General features: G+C 39.8%; 3 protein-coding genes across 4 annotated transcripts; 1 reads left to right on the forward strand and 2 right to left on the reverse strand.

Annotated features, from left to right (window-relative positions):
- Positions 1 to 20: 20 nt before the first annotated feature.
- Positions 21 to 2,210, reverse strand: LOC111805681 (pollen receptor-like kinase 3). Its single transcript, XM_023690846.1, has 2 exons — positions 725 to 2,210; positions 21 to 645 (listed from the first exon to the last, which is right to left on the reverse strand). Exons 1-2 carry the CDS (start codon positions 1,992 to 1,994, stop codon positions 80 to 82), a joined length of 1,836 nt encoding a protein of 611 aa, XP_023546614.1. The 5' UTR covers positions 1,995 to 2,210; the 3' UTR covers positions 21 to 79.
- A 748-nt stretch (positions 2,211 to 2,958) lies between these two features.
- On the forward strand, positions 2,959 to 9,529 carry LOC111805429 (oligouridylate-binding protein 1-like). 2 transcript variants are annotated; one of them, XM_023690528.1, is made up of 12 exons: positions 2,959 to 3,167; positions 4,308 to 4,369; positions 4,683 to 4,785; positions 5,093 to 5,169; positions 5,243 to 5,304; positions 5,579 to 5,666; positions 5,814 to 5,889; positions 6,027 to 6,057; positions 6,493 to 6,612; positions 8,029 to 8,114; positions 8,530 to 8,703; positions 8,956 to 9,529. In XM_023690528.1, the coding sequence occupies exons 1-12, from the start codon at positions 3,087 to 3,089 to the stop codon at positions 9,256 to 9,258; spliced, it is 1,263 nt and encodes a 420-aa protein (XP_023546296.1). In that variant the 5' UTR covers positions 2,959 to 3,086; the 3' UTR covers positions 9,259 to 9,529. The 2 variants fall into 2 exon arrangements, with proteins under 2 accessions (XP_023546296.1, XP_023546297.1); XM_023690529.1 differs by lacking the exons at positions 4,308 to 4,369; positions 4,683 to 4,785.
- Positions 9,530 to 10,461: 932 nt separating this feature from the next.
- LOC111805427 (auxin response factor 19-like) lies at positions 10,462 to 16,237 on the reverse strand. Its single transcript, XM_023690524.1, has 12 exons — positions 15,790 to 16,237; positions 14,799 to 14,911; positions 14,631 to 14,726; positions 14,457 to 14,513; positions 14,205 to 14,360; positions 13,934 to 14,018; positions 13,549 to 13,639; positions 13,307 to 13,471; positions 13,017 to 13,212; positions 12,796 to 12,934; positions 11,597 to 12,665; positions 10,462 to 11,497 (listed from the first exon to the last, which is right to left on the reverse strand). The coding sequence occupies exons 1-12, from the start codon at positions 15,830 to 15,832 to the stop codon at positions 10,603 to 10,605; spliced, it is 3,105 nt and encodes a 1,034-aa protein (XP_023546292.1). The 5' UTR covers positions 15,833 to 16,237; the 3' UTR covers positions 10,462 to 10,602.
- Between the last annotated feature and the right edge of the window lie 2,225 nt (positions 16,238 to 18,462).

Below are 18,462 nucleotides of genomic sequence, written 5' to 3' on the forward strand. Positions count from 1 at the left end.
AAAGAAAAGAAAAGAAAAGAAAAAAAAAGTAATGGTATTTGCAGCTTAAAATTAATGAATATTCCTGTGTCTGATGTTTTCAAATCTCTTCTATTCTCCTAATGGCTTCCTTCATATCCGGCCGTTGCTGAGGAGTGGCGTGAGTGCAATCCGCGCCGATTGTGAGTAGCTGGACCATTCGATCCAGTTCGTCGGGGGCGTCGTTTGCAATCTCAGGGTCGATGAGTTCCGCCTCCCTCTTCTCGGCTACTGCGGAGGAGACCCACTGCACCACATCGGTGCCACCCTTGCCATTGGTTAGATATTGAGAAGGAAACTTGCTGGTCATTATTTCCAGAATGATAATTCCAAGGCAATAAACATCAGACTTGGGAGAAACTTCCTGGTTCTGGGCGTACTCGGGGGCTTTGTAGGCGAACATTGCCTGGCTCGCATTGCTGGGATTGATGAGCGGATGAAACGCGTAGTCGCTCAGAAGTGGCTCGTAGTCGTCGCATAGAAGAACGTTGCTGGACTTGAGATTCCCATGCGGCAGATCGTAGGTCGCGAATTCCGAATGGAGGAACCCCAGACCACTTGCGATCCCCTTCACAATTATTAGCCGGGTCTCCCAGTCAAGGTCAGCATGGCAGGCTCCACGGTCACCTGATTTAATTTATATATAATCAGATCCCATTATCCATCTAATTTATTTGCTAAACAACTACGTACCGCACGCACTTACCGTGCAACACGTACAACAGGCTGCCCTTCGGAACGTACTCTGACACCACCAGCTTCTCCTCTCTCCTATAATGATACGCCAAAGGCGTTAGTATGTTCTGATGCCGCAGTCTTCCCAGCCGCCTCATCTCCGCATCGAACCCATCCTTCCCTATTTTGTTCATTTCTCTCATTCTCTTCACCACCACTGACAGCCCGTTCGACATGACCGCCTTGTACGCCGACCCCAACCCGCCATTCCCCAGCACCTCCGCTGCCGCCTTCATCAAATCCGCCATCCCAAACGTACCCCTCTCGTCGTTGATCACCACAAGATCGGTCATCCCTGCCTTCCCCTGTTTGGAGCCTCTCCTGGAGTCCCCACCTCCTCTCCTAATCGACTGCCTATCCTGGGCTGAACCAGGCACGTGCACCTCCACCACCTCCTCCCGATCCCTCCCAAGCATGCTGAACTCGTCCTCTCTGCGCTTCGACGCGCTCAGAAATATAAACACCATCAGAAACACAACCACGGCTATCAATGAAGCCACTACCAACTTGGAGATGTTGGCTTGGGACTCCCCAGGAGGAGGAGGAGGAGAAGCATTGTCTTCGCAGGATTTGGGGAGTGGGTTCCCGCAGAGGCCTTCATTTCCGGCGAATGCCTTTGCGTCGAATTTGGAGAGGCTGTCGGGTATTTGGCCCTGGAGGTTGTTGTTGGAGACATCGAGGGAGGTTATAATGGAGGCGTATTTGAGGTTGGGGAGAGGGCCGGAGAATTGGTTTCTGTCGAGGTGGAGTTCGAGGAGATGGGAGAGTTGGGCCAGAGAATTTGGAATGTTCCCGGAGAAGTTGTTGGAGGAGAGATATACCTTCTTGAGGGAGGTGAGGGTTGAAAAGAAATCGTCCGGGATATCCCCGAAGAATTGGTTCCGGGTGAGGAGGAGCGCCTTGAGAACCCCGATTTTGTTGAACTCAGGAATGGGGCCGGTGAATTTGTTGTCGATTAAGCTGATGGTTCTCAGGCGGGGGAGCTGGATGAGAGCTTCCACGTCAATGGTGCCTGAGAGTTGGAGGCCGGAGAGATGTAGGCCGGTGATGACGCCCTTGTTGCAGATGATGCCAGTCCATCGAGCCGAGCAGGGGACTGAGTCCGCGTTCCATGAGTTGAGGGATCCGGAATGGGTGAAGGATTGCTTCAGCTTGAGGAGGGCCTCCTTCTCGGACAGGGGACACGACAGGGGGAGACCACCCAGGAGGAGGAACAGGAACACGATTCGAACAGCGGCCATTGCAGAGCCGGAACGGAAAATGGAAAACACGTCTGGATACAAACCAGCCGCTGTTCGAACAATTGCGTGGTTGTCTGCGACTGTGTGTTGGGCGAACCTTTTTTTTCGTCTCACTCTTGGCCTTCCAAAATAGATCCTTCCCCATAATTACACCACTTTCTAAGAATAGTTGTGTTCAAAATTTCAACTATATTTAGTTCCACCCACCAACCATAATAATACACACGCCGCACCTTTTTTGTTGCTTCATTTCTTACTTTAATCTCTNCATACGCCGCACCTTTTTTGTTGCTTCATTTCTTACTTTAATCTCTAGGCCATTCATTCATTCATTATTATTATTATTATTATTATTATTATTATTATTATTATTATTAATTATATCTCAATTTTTTTAAAAATGGGTAAATAATTCTTTTTAATGTAAATGTCACATTTAAAAAAAATTAAAAAAATTAAAAAAATTAAAAAAATTAAAAAAACTGGTCAATAAATAATTATTTTATATTCCCACACTAGGTTAAATAAANAGCCATTCATTATTATTATTATTATTATTATTTTTTTTTTTTTAAAAATGGGTAAATAAAATTCTTTTTAATGTAAATGTCACATTTTAAAAAAAAAAAAAAATAATTATTTTATATCCCCACACTAGGTTAAATAAACATATTAATTACTATAAAGTCCAACATTTTCCAGGGGCGAAGCTGAAATATAGAAAACAAATTCATATAAAAGGGTGCGAGCAGATCTGATCTTACATTTACTCCAAAAATCTATTCGTCTCAAACTCTGTATTGCGCTCGTCTTTCTTCTCTCTGCTCCCNGAAAACAAATTCATATAAAAGGGTGCCAGCAGATCCGATCTTACATTTACTCCAAAAATCTATTCCTCTCAAACTCTGTATTGCGCTCGTCTTTCTTCTCTCTGCTCCCTCCCTTCGAGGGTTTTTCTTTTTCTTTCTTTTCTTTCTTTTCTTTTTCCCTCTTTGTTTCGTTTTTCTTTCTTTTTTCTTTCGTTTTCTTCCTTCTAGAACCCCCAATTCAAGATCTTCGTCTCCTCCATCTCAATCTCACTCTTCCTGGAAGATGCATTATCAGAGGCTTAGACAGCAGGCAATGGTGCAGCACTCTCTGTATCCCCACCCCGCCCTCCTCGCTGCTCCTCAGGTTTCTACTTCTCTNTTTTTTTTTTTTTTTTTTTTTTGGAAAATGGAATCAGGAAAGATTTCATTACAGAACTACAAGCTTTACTGGTGATAAGATATCAATCTTTGAGAGGAGACTAGAAATAAGTTATAGAACAAAAATCTTAGAAAGGGATTCCTCTAATTGGTATATATAAATTATTATCATGCCGACGAAATCATTTTCACGAGGACCTATAACAAGATGTATTGTAGTATAGAGTTCTTCGTAGTGCTGCAAAAACGTGTATGGTTTCTTTTCAACCACAACTTCCAAGCCAAGGCTTTGATGTTTAGAAATATGGCCACTGAGAAGCTGTTCTTGACTTCCGACTGAGGTTGTTCAACGCTTATAGTATGAAAACCAAAGTTCCCGAGTAGTTGGAAAATAAGGAAACAGCGGCTAGGGTTTTAGAATTCTTGTGGCCCTGAAGACGACAGTTAAAATTGGGGTTAACAAATCGTACATGATGTCCAGAGATTATATTCCCATTTGAATCAGAGAAGCGCATGGACATTAACCTAGTGTGCGTCGTCTTTTACCTAATCTAAGAATCATGTATTGTTCCATGTTTTTCTATGACTCAAGTCTTTTTCTTTTTCCTCCTGTTTCACTTTGATTGACCCGTTTGTGCGAACATACATACATGATAAAACTTGCATGCCAATGATTTGATGACAATCGGTTAACTAGTTTTCAAATACTCCTCCTCGCTTCTCTTCTTGCACAAATTGTTGCTAATCATTATGCGAGTCTTAGGAGCCATCCAGATTTTCTTTACCTGTTGTCTTTGGTAACCTAAGTAAGAGATGTCACCTGGATATTCGTTCAGAAATATGATCGTCAATGTATCATTATCTTATTCTTCTTTACATGGGCTTCCATGACAAGTCCTCGAAGATTTCATGCTGTAGAACATGAGTCATTTTGGAGTCTTTTTCATCCCTGGACTTAAAACATTACCCATTGCCAGTGTGTTCGAGTCGGTCAGTGACTCTACTTTTATATAATCTTTTTTCCACATTTGGCTGGAATTTGGGTGAGGAGTGTAAATGTGTTTTTTCTAGGAAAACTCTGTTCTCCCCTTTTCCTTTTCTTGTTTTTTACTTTTTTATTTTGCAGATAGAGCCTATCTTGAGTGGAAACCTGCCTCCTGGCTTTGATTCAAGTACATGCCGCAGTGTGTGAGTGTTAAATAGACATTTTCTTTTCCTTTTTCTATTTTTTCATTTAGTTCATAACTTTTACACAGTAAGATGGAGTCTTGATTTGGATTAACTTGTACCTTTCTTGCCTTAGATATAGGGTTCCTCATTAGTTTGGCATGTGCTGATTGATTTCCTTTGACACTTCTTATCATGGTCATCGTTTGCTAACACTGATACCATTCTGATACATATGTTGTTTGAATGAGTTAAAGTACACTGGCTGCTATTACATTTCTGTCATTTGTTGTTCTTAATAATTCATCAATCCGAACTAATGAGAAAAATATAGGTATGTCGGAAACATTCATCCCCAAGTCACCGAGCCTCTTCTTCAAGAAGTTTTCTCAAGCATTGGACCCATTGAAGGATGTAAGCTCATTAGGAAGGAGAAGGTGTGGTTTTCGTATAGACTGCCATTTGTTGCTATATGATCTCTTTCCATTATGATAATAAGTACCATCGATTAATGACTATTAGATTTTGACGACTATTTCTTCCTTCAGTTACTAGTTGGTGGAATTATTTCAAATAAGCCAGTGTTTATTCAAAGATCAAGATCTTCTTTGAACGTGCTTTTTTGTTATATGAATATGATACTTGAACTAGATTTGTTCTATAGGTTGTACAACTATGCCCTTGTTTTTTGTTATATAAATAGGTGTTGACCTTATGTCGTTAGTTTTATTTCTGTTTATGCAGTCCTCCTATGGTTTTGTGGATTACTTTGACCGCAGATCAGCTGCAGTTTCTATTATTTCTCTCAATGGAAGAAACTTGTAAGTGAGATTATTTCTTGCATTTTTATTGACATTAACCGATTGAGATTTATTTCAATACATTTTCGCACAGGTTTGGACAACCTGTAAAAGTTAATTGGGCATATGCAAGTAGTCAGAGGGAAGATACATCTGGTTGTATGCTTAGATTGTTTCTCTTCCNTGTAAAAGTTAATTGGGCATATGCAAGTAGTCAGAGGGAAGACACATCTGGTTGTATGCTTAGATTGTTTCTCTTTCCTTTTGATTCTGTATCTAATGAGGATGAGTTTGTAGTATGCGGCTGCTGATTTTTTTAGTATGGCGTATTTTTTCAGGTCATTTTAATATATTTGTTGGTGATCTNTCTAATGAGGATGAGTTTGTAGTATGCGGCTGCTGATTTTTTCAGTATGGCGTATTTTTTCAGGTCATTTTAATATATTTGTTGGTGATCTCAGCCCTGAGGTTACTGATGCTACGTTGTTTGCATGCTTTTCTGTTTACCCCAGTTGTTCGTAAGTGCACTCTCCAATTTTTTGTTTGAGTCCGTCTGCTTGGCTTATGCTCAAACGTTTGAGATATGGTAGAGCGTAACTTAATACTATGCAACTGAAATCACCTTGATCTAGCACCTCTAACTTTACTTACCTTAAATACTTCAGGGATGCAAGAGTTATGTGGGACCAGAAAACTGGACGCTCGAGGGGCTATGGTTTTGTTGCATTTCGGAGTGAGCAGGTTTTGGCATTGTTACTATAAGATGTTTCCCCCTTCCTGGACGCCACCCTTGTGTTCTACCAATATAGGAAGTCTTGTATTTGCTTTCTTCAGGACATAGTCCTACTCCTGTTGATAGTTATTTATTCTGTTTTCAGGATGCTCAAAGTGCAATTAATGACCTAAATGGTATACCTACTCCCTCTTGCATTTGGAAATCTTCTGTTGTAATTTCTTTTATCTATTTAGTGACCTGGTTAACCATATCATTTCTTGAGCCATGTATGTAAGGAATGCAATGAGAAATGGGATTATTAAGGAATTGAAAACAGTGTAAGATTGAACCTTGGATAGAGATCCTGAAGTCTAGGCTTGGTTCCTTGGTTCGTTCGAAACTATTTAAAAAGTTATATGAGATTTTTTTTAAGGTCACACTTGTATAATAAAGTATGCATATCAGCTTCTAATTTACTTCATTAACTGGATATCATTGTTATGCTCTTTGGTGTTAAAAGTGCCATAAAGATCATTTCTCTATGCTCACTTTTTGGGACATGAGCATTGTTGTTTCGTTTATTAGAAACTGCTGTATATTCTTTTTTCCCCTCTGTTTTGACCATAAAGGAAAGTGGCTTGGGAGTCGACAGATTAGGTGTAATTGGGCCACAAAAGGTGCTAGTTCTGGTGATGACAAACAGAGTTCAGATTCCAGAAGTGTTGTAGAGCTTACAACTGGATCTTCAGGTATTTCATCAAGAGATATGTAACTCCGAGATTTTCAGCTTTAGTAACCTTCATAGAATTCTTTTATTTACCTTTTTCAAACTTTTATAGTGATGGTTGAAATCTTCCATGTTTTGTACACGCATGATAGTTCTGGCTGTTGAATAGGGAGCCTTTTCTTCTTCTTGTTTGCCCTGGCCTCAGGTTATTCATGTTGCTCTATCTTTTCAATCTTGACCCTTGACCTGTTTCTTGCATGTTGTTCAGCTATAATTATATCCGGCACGTGCATTAGAACTTTGCTCAGTGTGTATAATTAAACCTACATTTTTGCTGATCTTTTCTAATGACGGACATGTCTTTCTTAATGTCTTGTCCTTAAGGTCTGTAGCTTGCTTGTTTATATTTAATAATCATTCCAAAGTCTGCTTAGACAATTATTCTTCGAGAGGTTTGTATTTCTTGCCAAAAAGAGTTGGTAATCATACTAGAGTCTAGATTTCATAAAGCTGAGTTTGTGTCTCTAACTTTGTAATCCCAAGTTAAACGACTTTAACCTATGAGTTCAACCACCTTTAAATTGAAAGTACCTTGTGAATTTTTTGATGACCAATGTTTTGGTTGTTCTGATCTCTGAGTTTGAATGTGATGATTCAGAATAATTCCAAATTGATTAAAATTTCTGGTCAACTTTTTGAACAATTCAACACATGTACGGTCAAACTTACAATCTCAATGTTTTGTTTTCTGATCTCTATAACTTTAACATACGAATTAAACCATCTCAAAGTTTGAGTACCTTGTGAACTTCTTAATGACCAGTATTTTGGGTTTTGATCTCTAATTTTGAATGTGATGGTTATGAATAATTCAAAATTGATTAAAATTTCTGATTAAATTTTTGATAATTGAACACATGCTAGGTTGAACTTCATTCTCAATGTTTTGGGTTCTGATCTCTATAAATTTAATCTATGAGTTAAACCACCTCAAAATTTTAAGTACCTTGTGAATTTCTTAATGACCAATGTTTTGGGTTTTGATCTCTAATTTTGAATATGATGATTATGAATAATCCAAAATTGAATGGAATTTCTGGTTAAAATTTTGAACAATTAAACACATGTAGGGTCAAACTTACAATATTTTAGAGGAAGTAGGGATGTCTAAACCCGTCAAGCTATGCATTTAGGGGTGAAGAATTGAGTCAAAGATCTCTTATATAGCAACTTTATCAATTGGTAATTTTTTTTTATTTTTTTTATTGATATCTAATGTAGTAATTTATAAGGAATTGCCATTAGTGAATGATTTTCCTTCTTCAGCCATCTGTTCTCTTTATCATCGTTCTTTGCTAACTGCGTCCTTCTGATGATCCATTTGTATTTTTTCCTTATTAGTTTTACTTTCACAACCTTGTCATGGCTATTTTTGCAGAGGGTGGTCAAGAGAAATCCAATGAGGAGGCACCCGAGAATAATTCTCAATACACAACCGTATATGTGGGGAATCTGGCTCCCGAGGCAAGGAAATTCTTTTGATAATATTATAGTAACTAATTTGCATAGTAGTTGGTGAAACAGTTAACTTGGGTGAACCTGCCAACTGGAGGACTTGTCAAAGTTCTCTGCCATCTCTAAAGGCATAAGCCTCCTGAATGTGATGGGTTTCTTAAATTTATCTAAAAAGTTTGGCTTGTATCTTCTCTTGGCTCCTTACGTGGTGGTGGGCTGTGCTTTTTGTTGAATCTTTGTGTTCATTCATTGTTCTCCATCGAAGCATGGTTTTCTAATAAATTTATGGTGTATACATTCACAATAATGTGCAGTACAAGCAATCCTACTCACGACTAAAAACTGGATTTTGCATGCCAATTTTGTGCTGTTATAGCATGATTCTTTCAGGATTGCATCATTTTTCAGTGCTTGTACTCTGCAGGTTACGTCAGTTGATCTTCACCGTTATTTTCATGCCCTTGGTGCCGGGATGATTGAAGATGTTAGGGTACAACGGGATAAAGGTTTTGGGTTTGTGAGATATAGCACTCATGCTGAAGCAGCTTTAGCCATCCAAATGGGCAATGCTAGAGTTGTCTGTGGCAAACCAATTAAGGTACAGATGAAAAATTTTCAATTGTCCTCAAAATGAATGTTAATAAATCTTTGATTTGATCTAGTTCTCAGTGCCAATGCGTATTTCAACTTGGTTATTTTGGGTGGAGAACTTGTGTTGCGTGGAAGAGACTAACTTATTCTTTTTTGGTCAAGTAGTAAATGCGGGTTCAGTGGGAAAGGTTATTTTGTGCGACTGTAGGACTTGAGCTTTCATTTATTCACATAATCGTTTTATAATCAAATTCTGCAGTGTTCATGGGGTAGCAAGCCAACCCCGCCAGGGACGAATTCTACCCCCCTTCCTCCACCGAATGTGGGACACATGCCAGGTTTGTCTGCAGCCGACCTTGCTGCCTATGAACGGCAAATGGTATTGAGCAAAATGGGTGCGGCACAAGCGCTAATGCATCCACAGGCCGCTCAGCATGCCCTCAAGCAGGCAGCCATGGGAATGGGGATGGGAATTGGGATGGGCGGTGCTGGCACTAGTCAAACTATATATGACGGTGGGTTCCAAAATATTGCAACCACCCAACAGCTCATGTATTACTAGGTATTTGAAGTGCTGTATTGTATGATTCTTGTAGTCCATTTGTGGAACTAAAGAAATAGTGTAACTTACGCTTTCTGGGGATTGTGACCCAAGTACAATCTTTGAACCTGCTGCGTTTGGAAATTTAGTGGTAGCCCGGGGGGGAGGGGTGTTGCAGAGTGATTTTTATTTGTTTACTTTGAATGGTTGGTCTTAGTTTGTAATATCCTGCTAGAAACAATATTTTGAGACATCTGGAAATAAGTTCCAACCCTTGAATCTTTATGGCCCCTTAACACCAAAAGTATACTAGAAACCTCTAAACAAAGGTACAACCATCCTACCTGTTGCTGCAGTGATGGTAATTGCAATTTGCAGCATTTTTATTTTCCTTCTTTCTCTAAACCATCACTCAAATTACAATTTTTGATGACAATTAAGGGACAGCAGAAAATTGAAGCTCATTTTCATATCTACCAAGGGTTGTTACCCCAGCTGCTGCTACATACTGTGGAATATAAACGATATTTGTGTAACAATTTACAGGAACAAAGTGGGTCAAGCAAGCTGTCTTCACTTTCAAGCTTGACTCCACCATGCAACTAGTATTTGATTTAATCAGGTAGCAATCGGAGTGAAGAAAGTTGAAACAATAGCCTTAAACTAAATCAACTTCATGATATGCTTTAGCCGTCTACCATGCATTCATTCATGAACAGAGCTCCATCTCCAACTAGAAATGGCAATTGGGTGGCAAGTCAGTCTCCATGGAGCTGATTGGAACCTTTTTGGAACGTTCCATCACATTTTAATTAAGAACAGCAACCAGACGGCAGGGGACATGATCAGTGTTATACATTAAACTCCTTATCGGTTGAATGATGCAGCCGAGTTATCATCATACTGCCCTCTCCAAGCATTTCCACTATCCGTTCCACTGCAAGCTTGATTGGGAGCCTGAATGTGACCCAAATTTCCATCCAAACTCATCTGCTGTACTTCAGCGGATGACAGGATCTTTATGCTCTGAACACAGCTCACGAACTCTCTGTACAATCAGTTGGTGGTTAAAATATCAAGACATGAAAAGGGCAGCGAGAAAAATATTAAGCACAATCCTTATAAGTATTCTACTTACTCCCAAGGATCATCACCAACTAGAAGTATATCGGTTTCGTGATCCACATAAACAAGTTTCCAATCAGTTCGTTGAGGATCAATGACCAAGTCCCTCATCTCTTCCTCGTTCCTAGACACAACAAATGTCCTATGATTTCCCTCAAGTCCATAATTTAAAATTTTTCATACACTTGAACATCTAGATAAGAAACGGAAAAAGTAGTAAACAATCAAGTCTAATTCTAATCATTGATATCGTTTACTATTCACAGGGGATACTAAAGGAAGTAGACATAAAGTGGGGTGGCAAACCTTTGTGTATGTACGCATACGTTGACTGTGGTTTGCCCACAGTCCACTACTCAAAGCTCCAGCTTCATTTACGTTGACATCATTTGAGCAGTCAGACTTAAAAGGCAAGTTTGGGACCCCAAATGACTGAGAGCTGATTGCAGCAGTGGACAACTCTGTTTCAATATCTCTAGGCACACCACCACCATAGTTAGAAAGTAAGTTCTGAAGATCTTTTTGCGAGTCGTATCCCCTCGATAATAAGGTATCTGGTGCCAACCCATCCATGCTATTACTGAAAGGGATATTGTTTCGTGGATGTGATTGTACATCATTATCCAAACATGTCGGGAGTGGGAAAGTCTGCTGAATGGTGCCAGCATCCAAACAATATGATGTCCCAGAAGAACACGCTTCTAACTGATCAGGAACAGTGCCTTTGTACTTTAGTTGGTCCAATCCTTTTGAGCTAGGAAACTCATGTTTGATTCTCAAATCAGGTTTTCTTTGTAGGTCCTGAGCCAGGTTAGTTGCAGGCTCAGCTACTGGGTCTCCCCCCAGTGTGGCTGCTCCTTGTTGGTTCTTATTGAGCATGTTTGATGCTGAAACTTGGCAATTATTAGTGGAAGGCGAGGTTGAACAAGACGGAGCATCTCCATCAGTCAGTCCAGAGTATGCTCTAATTGCCATGGTTGGTTTGAATTGGTTATGGGAATGGGTTATAGGAGCCTGCTGGGACTGCATGAGGCCTAAACTTGAAAAGCCATTGCTGTTATGTTTTTCTGTTTGTAAGCTGCCTCCACTAGTATTGAACTGCTGCTGATTGGACAAAGGCAATGGTGGTAACTGTTNACTTGAAAAGCCATTGCTGTTATGTTTTTCTGTTTGTAAGCTCCCTCCACTAGTATTGAACTGCTGCTGATTGGACAAAGGCAATGGTGGTAACTGCTGGTTTTGCTGATGAACATTCTGCTGCTGTAGCAGCTGAGGTGGTAACAGTGGGCTAGATGGGGAGAGCAACGGATGCTGCTGCTGCGGCTGCAGCTTCTGTAGCAGCTGTAATTGAAGTTGTTGCTCTGTTGGGACTGGCTGTGAAAATTGCTGAACTTGTGGCTGTTGTTGTGCTCTCTGAGACAGACTTTGTTGCATTAACTGTAGTGGGGCCTGTTGAACTTGTGTTGGCTGCTGGTGTTTCGGAAGAAGACTAGGTTGCTGCTCTATTTGTGGCTGAAACTGTACTTCTTGTGATAAAGATGTAGTCTGAAATAAGTTTTTATTGGATGGTTGGCTAGTTTGATGTGATTGTATATTGCCTGCAAGCAATTGCTGTTGTTGTAGCTGAGAGTATACAAGCGGTTGTTGCAAAGTCTGATTTGGCAAATGGTTCGGAGCAGTAACACTGTTGTTCAGAAGAGCAGATTGGGAGGTCTGCTGTTGTCGTTGTGGCTGTTGCATCTGGAGTTGCTGCTGCTGGGGCACCTGCTGCTGCAGCTCCTGCTGGAGTGGCAACTGCTGCTGCTGCAACTGTTGGCTAGCAGGAACTTGTAACAACNGCTGTTGCATCTGGAGTTGCTGCTGCTGGGGCACCTGCTGCTGCAGCTCCTGCTGGAGTGGCAACTGCTGCTGCTGCTGCTGCTGCAACTGTTGGCTAGCAGGAACTTGTAACATCTGCTGCACCTGCTGCTGTTGAGACCACGTAGTCGGTGGCAACTGGGCAACTTGGTTCTGTTGATTTGCTTTGCTGAATTGGAGATTTGGCGAAGACATTAGTGGTGCTTGAAAACTCAATAATTTGGATGACTCGTCATTAGTAAGAGTTCCATGCAGAGCACTAGGAGCAACCATGGACGGCAAAATTCCAGATTGAGCTGCTGGGAACTGATTATTATGTTGCATGCTCATCCACTGCACTAAGCTTAAACCAGGAAAGATCGAGCTTGACGCATCTTTCATGCCGAACTCATCACCAAACCATGGCATCGCTCTCTTAAAAGCATTTTCAATCTCAGATTCATCGTCTGCAAAATCGATCCTCAAGGTCACTATAACATATTACAGAGGAAGAAGCACTCTCAACTTCTCTTCCAATGCCGCTTTCTATTAACTTAAACACATGACTGGCAAGAAATTTTTATAGGTTTTAATTACCTGGCATCCCTGGTTGTTTAGGGAATTTGGGCCTGAAGAATGGAGGTGGACATATGTAAAAAGGAGTCACAACAGGCTCAACCTCCCATATTGAAACTCGGTTTGGTCGTTCACCAGCTGCCGATTCATCCCATCCGACCTTCAGTAAATATACATCATCGGTAAGCATCTGAAGCAAGCCATTAACATAAAGCTAATATTTAATTACTAGAACTTAGTACCTGAAGATTGCGCCATTGTGAATTTTTCCATCGTACGGAATCCATGTCACTGATACCAGTAATTGTACCCATATATCTACGTACTCCCGACTCCTCGGTTTCAAACATCATCCTAAATCGCATGCCAAGGGAAACTTGTGCATACATTGCCTTATTATACTTGGCCAAAGGAATCACAAATTCAGAAGGACTGGCCCTGAAAAACTCAGGGAATGATGGTTGAATACTGAAACAGAAATCGCACAAAATTTTAGTAGAGTTAGAACAAAAAAATACGAATCAGTACTTACCTAGGGTTGTAAAATATGGTAAAAGGACTGTTATTTGCAGCTGCATGAGCAGCAGAAGCAAGAATTCCTATGTGCATGCTATCACTTGATATGACTGATGAAGACAGAGCTGGCTGCTGCCTGTTAGCACGCCTTATGCCTAAGAGAAGCTGTGACTTTTCATCTCTATAGTGCATCAGTAGAGAGGATCAGCATTTGTGTACGCAATAATTCAGGTGAGTTACAAACTGATGATTTTATACCTTATAAAGAGCACCGAATCTCCAGCAAAGAGTCGTTTTGTGCTGACAAAAACACTCCAACCAGTGGTCAGAAGGTGTCTTTTTGGTTGGCCTGTATTTTATGCATTTCTAAGCTCATCAAAATGATGAAATTCATATTCATGTTCTTCTAAGTACATGTGGGTAAATCAAAATGAACAGACAAAATACATGAAGAATTGAAATCATCATCTCAAAAGACACCTACATTAGTCTATTGTGCAAATATGAGAGAGATCTTTAATTGAAGATCAAAAAGCTAAGGGGAAAAAACGAAAGGTTCCATACCGCGGTAAATATGTCTGAATGNGAGAGATCTTTAATTGAAGATCAAAAAGCTAAGGGGAAAAAATGAAAGGTTCCATACCGCGGTAAATATGTCTGAATGTCCACGAATTATCATGCAAATCTCTAGCCACTAGTTCCTGAGCAGGGGGTTGCATCGAGTAGTCCTATAATTAAAAATTTTCGATATGAGCTAATAAGAAAGATACACGCACAAACACAACATGATGTTCAAGAAGGTTTTGAACAAGGGCTTTTTTTTTTTTTTGGTGGATTCATACTTATTTTTTAAAAAAAAACTTAAATAGTATTAGTGATGAAACTGTTTTAAAAATATGAAATGTGATGCGCACTAATGGGGGAAAAATCTTCTCAGCTGCACGACGAGGCACAGAAAATCCACCGTGAGTGCTGGTGTCGCTAGCTGTTAGAGTTTTACAGAAGAATTCAGCAGGCTGCCTGTTTTGCTTGAGGCCAATATCAGATGCCAATAAAGCTTCTTTTTCGTACTGCAAAACAGAATATTCTTTTAAGAAGAAAAATATTTGAATGTACAAATGAATCCAATATGAAGTATAGAACACTGATTTGACTGGTTAACCTACTTTATTCACTGGTTGAAGGGTCATTTGTGCATACACTTCATCCGTTTCAAGATCAGCCTGGTTCACAACACAAAACAATCATCTCATGTCCTGCTCACAATTCATTCCTTTATATATTTATGAGTTCGATTTAAGAGATTTCATTAGCTCTATGGGATATGGAAGGCGACGTACATGTAACGTGACGTTATGGAGCATGCAGATCAACTTAGAAGGAAGGTTAGGGTAGCTTGGAATGAAATCAGTCTCCTTATTCATCGAAGCTGCAACCTGAAAGGTGAACCATCACAAACCACTATCCATAAGTACATGTTTATTTAAGTTGGAAGATAAGGGACATACTTGTTCACTGTGGCCTTGAGGGAAGTAAACCACAAGACTTCCAACTGGAGGTAACGAAACAAGAGGCCCAGCACAAGCATGCCATAGCTCAGAATTGATGTTCTTCCTTTCACCTGTTCCAAACCAAATTCCCAGTATTAAATTGTTTCTTATGATATTTGGAAGATTGAGATATACAAAATAAAGCGAAAATGTGATCTTGTTCTAAAGACCAGCGCCACGAGTCTTCTCTGGTCGCAACTTGTAGAGGCTGTAAAAATGTACATAAAATGGCCCAATCATCAATCTCAACCTCCAACAGGTTTCCTCTCAGATGGTGCACCCATGATTCAGATTGAACACCAAAATTCAGAAATGTTATAGACTATGGTTCCCAAGGCACACACCACTCCAATCCTAAGGCCTCCATCCTCCATGGGGTCCTTTAAAATATCCCATTAAAGAAGATGAAATCCCTTGTTCTTTATGCTGCCTTTCCAAAGAACGTTCCAAAGCTTTTAGTTTTGTTTGTAGCAGCTTGTATGTGTTGTTGTTGTTGTTGGTTCTTGTTTTATTTTCTTTCCCTTTGGTAGATTGTATCCCCAAACAACGCNTGTTCTTTATGCTGCCTTTCCAAAGAACGTTCCAAAGCTTTTCGTTTTGGTTGTAGCAGCTTGTTGTGTTGTTGTTGTTGTTGGTTCTTGGTTTTATTTTCTTTCNCCCCAAACAACGCTCTTGCTTTGCATCAATCAATGAAAAGTTCATTTATTTGTAACATGCCCGAAGCATACACAACTTCAGAATCTCTCATCCATCGTGTTCTTAAAGAACATTATAGAGAAGATGAGCAATAATGTGGGCAATTGTTGTGAGATTGTTGTTAAAGATGGCCACGACATTAAAGGAAATGGAAGAATAGAACTTCATTTGGTCACTTAATTCACTTAACAAATGGGGAATGACGAATAGAAAAGAAATTTGTGTGCAAAACATAAGAAAGGGTAAGAGTTACCTTCTCCAGAATTGGGCAGAAACCCATTTGGGGGAGCTTTCATCCTGTAAGATACAACCAACAAATCCAAAAGCAAATCGGATCACCAGTTCCGTAGCAGCCGGAACAACCCCATTTTGCAAGTCACTAGAAGCCCCCTGTTTATCATATATTATTATAAACCCCTTTTACTCAAACCCTAAGCGCATGTAGGCGAGTGAAAACAACTGAGGAGCAAAAGAGTCTCCCCAGAAGACAGACATTAAGGGCACCAAACAAATGGGTGGGTTGTGGAGGAAAAAAGTGGATACCTAAATTGTGGCGGGGCTGACACAGAGTTGTGGCCGGGGAATCAGAAGCCTAAGGTAGAGAGATAAAAGGTAGAAGAAGGTTTGAGAGGAAAATGGAAGAATCAATAACATAACCCCATAATTAGAAGAAAGGGAATGATTGATTACAATGAAGGGTGGTGGGGGGAGTNACCCCATAATTAGAAGAAAGGGAATGATTGATTACAATGAAGAGTGGTGGGGGGAGTTNTTGATTACAATGAAGGGTGGTGGGGGGAGTTGTTCTTGTAATTGGGTGGCCGTGGCCTTGTGCTGTCGGCCGAGTCACCAGTCATGAGTGCTGGACCACACCGCACAAAGGAATGTTAACATTAAGAAGGCTACTACTAGTGTGTAATAAAAGAGAGAGGAATGAATTGTAGCAGTTAATCCTACTATTTCTCCTTTCCTCCTCATTTTATATTCTTGGCTTTTAGGAAAATAAAGCAGGAGCTTTCCACATGGGTTGGCTCCTCTTCAAATCATTCCCATCCTCTCCTACCCAATCCATTTAAAAAGCGCACAACAGATACAACACCTACTATTTCAGCTCGTCTCCGACCGTGTGCCCAGCTCAAACTAGATCATTCATTACCTAACGCCCCCAAAATTCACACGCAGGTAACAAAATCTTTTCTTTTTCTTTTTTTTTCTGGATTTAGAAATAGTTAATGAAAGGGCAGAGAGAGCAGACAGCCATGTGAAGAGCAGCAGCAGTTGTCGGGCTAACTACCTCCAACTCCGACCTGATTGTGGTGTGGATCAACACACTTTTTTTTTTTTTTTTGCCACCAGCATGCCAATTAGTCACTGATTCAGTGTTCCAATGACCTTAATAAGAATTGACTACTTTAGGAAATTATCATGAGTTTATAAATAAGAAATACATGAAATAAACCATTTTTTTAGGAAGCCCAAACCAAAGTCTCTTCCACTTCCAATCGATAGAACTGTTAATATTTATTTGGAGTGCTTGCTAAAAGTAATACAAAGAGTTATCCCCAAGTCCGCGTTTGATTCACTTCAAATAAAAGTAGTAGAGTCCATTTTCTGTCTCACATGGTTTAAGTAAGAAAAAAAAAAGTAGGCAAACAAATTTTATTATGATATCATTGTAGTTGACAAATCAGATATTATATACATTGTGGTTGACACCACGGGGTAATCTATTAAATCAACAAGTGTTTTTCTCGATATGTGATCCTCGTCATCTGAAAATTATGAAATTATGGAATCTAGTACGTTTAATTGACGAAAAGAAAACCACTCGTCTATTATCCTTAATGAAGAATTTGTTACATTACTCTATAGTGTTAGATAGGATTGGATTGAAAACTGATATGAATGTGTGAGCACCGCAGAATGATTCCATCTCGTTCTTGTAATAAGTGGATGCTCGAGGCAACCAATATCAAATGCCAAAGTAACACATGCTTAGGTTAATTTTACTCTCTTCCCAACTTACTCATATAATTATGCGGTATAGAGATGCTAATAGATCTAAAGACAATAAAGTGACATGCATGCATATTTTATTAGAAGGATTCACACCCCGTATCCACCTTTAAACACGATCCCTAGGCTTTGGAGTAGTATATTCTATAGGTACAAAGTTGCATATAAATTTGTATTAATTAATTAATTAATAGGCTTTGTATTTGTTTTTTGATTCACTTAAAATATCTCATATCAACAAAAATAATTATCCTTATACGATATTGTTATTTTCATTTTTGCGTCAATGTAAGAATTTGTTTGCACCTAACAAAATGTGTCGACTTGTGTCGACAAGACAAGTAGGGATTGAATTCATCGCTCGTAAATCCAAACTTCCCAATCTCTTGATGAAGTTGATATATTAATGGACCACTAAGGTCACGATCTAGGTAATATTCTACCGTATCTTTTATACAAAGGATGATGAGGTGATGGGAGGGCCAGTCTTTTAATGCACTATTGAAGGTGGGGTTCAATCAATCAACTTGCATTCCCCTTCTTCCACTAGTGGATATTGGTAACACCATAGCATACGCTATATAATCACGTAGTCTATTGTCTGCACACACTCTCACGTTCATATGTACAACAACAATGCAGCCAAGGTGTTGTGTATTTGTGATCTACCGCTGAGCTGAACGAGAACCATATTATTCCCCAACAGCCTAAGCCACGTTAATTGGCGCACACATATAGTTTACTGACATTATATTAGATTATATTGTGTGGATGTCAGAAATCATATGGCAAACAACAAAAACAGTACAAACTCACTGATAACACCCTAAAACGCTAACAACACTCAAGATTGTCTAGATCCAAATGGATATTTTTTTTTATTATTGCCTTTGGTGCAGAGCCGTCACAT

This window comes from Cucurbita pepo, chromosome LG11, assembly GCF_002806865.2.
Source record: "Cucurbita pepo subsp. pepo cultivar mu-cu-16 chromosome LG11, ASM280686v2, whole genome shotgun sequence".
Classification (NCBI taxonomy): Eukaryota; Viridiplantae; Streptophyta; class Magnoliopsida; order Cucurbitales; family Cucurbitaceae; genus Cucurbita; species Cucurbita pepo.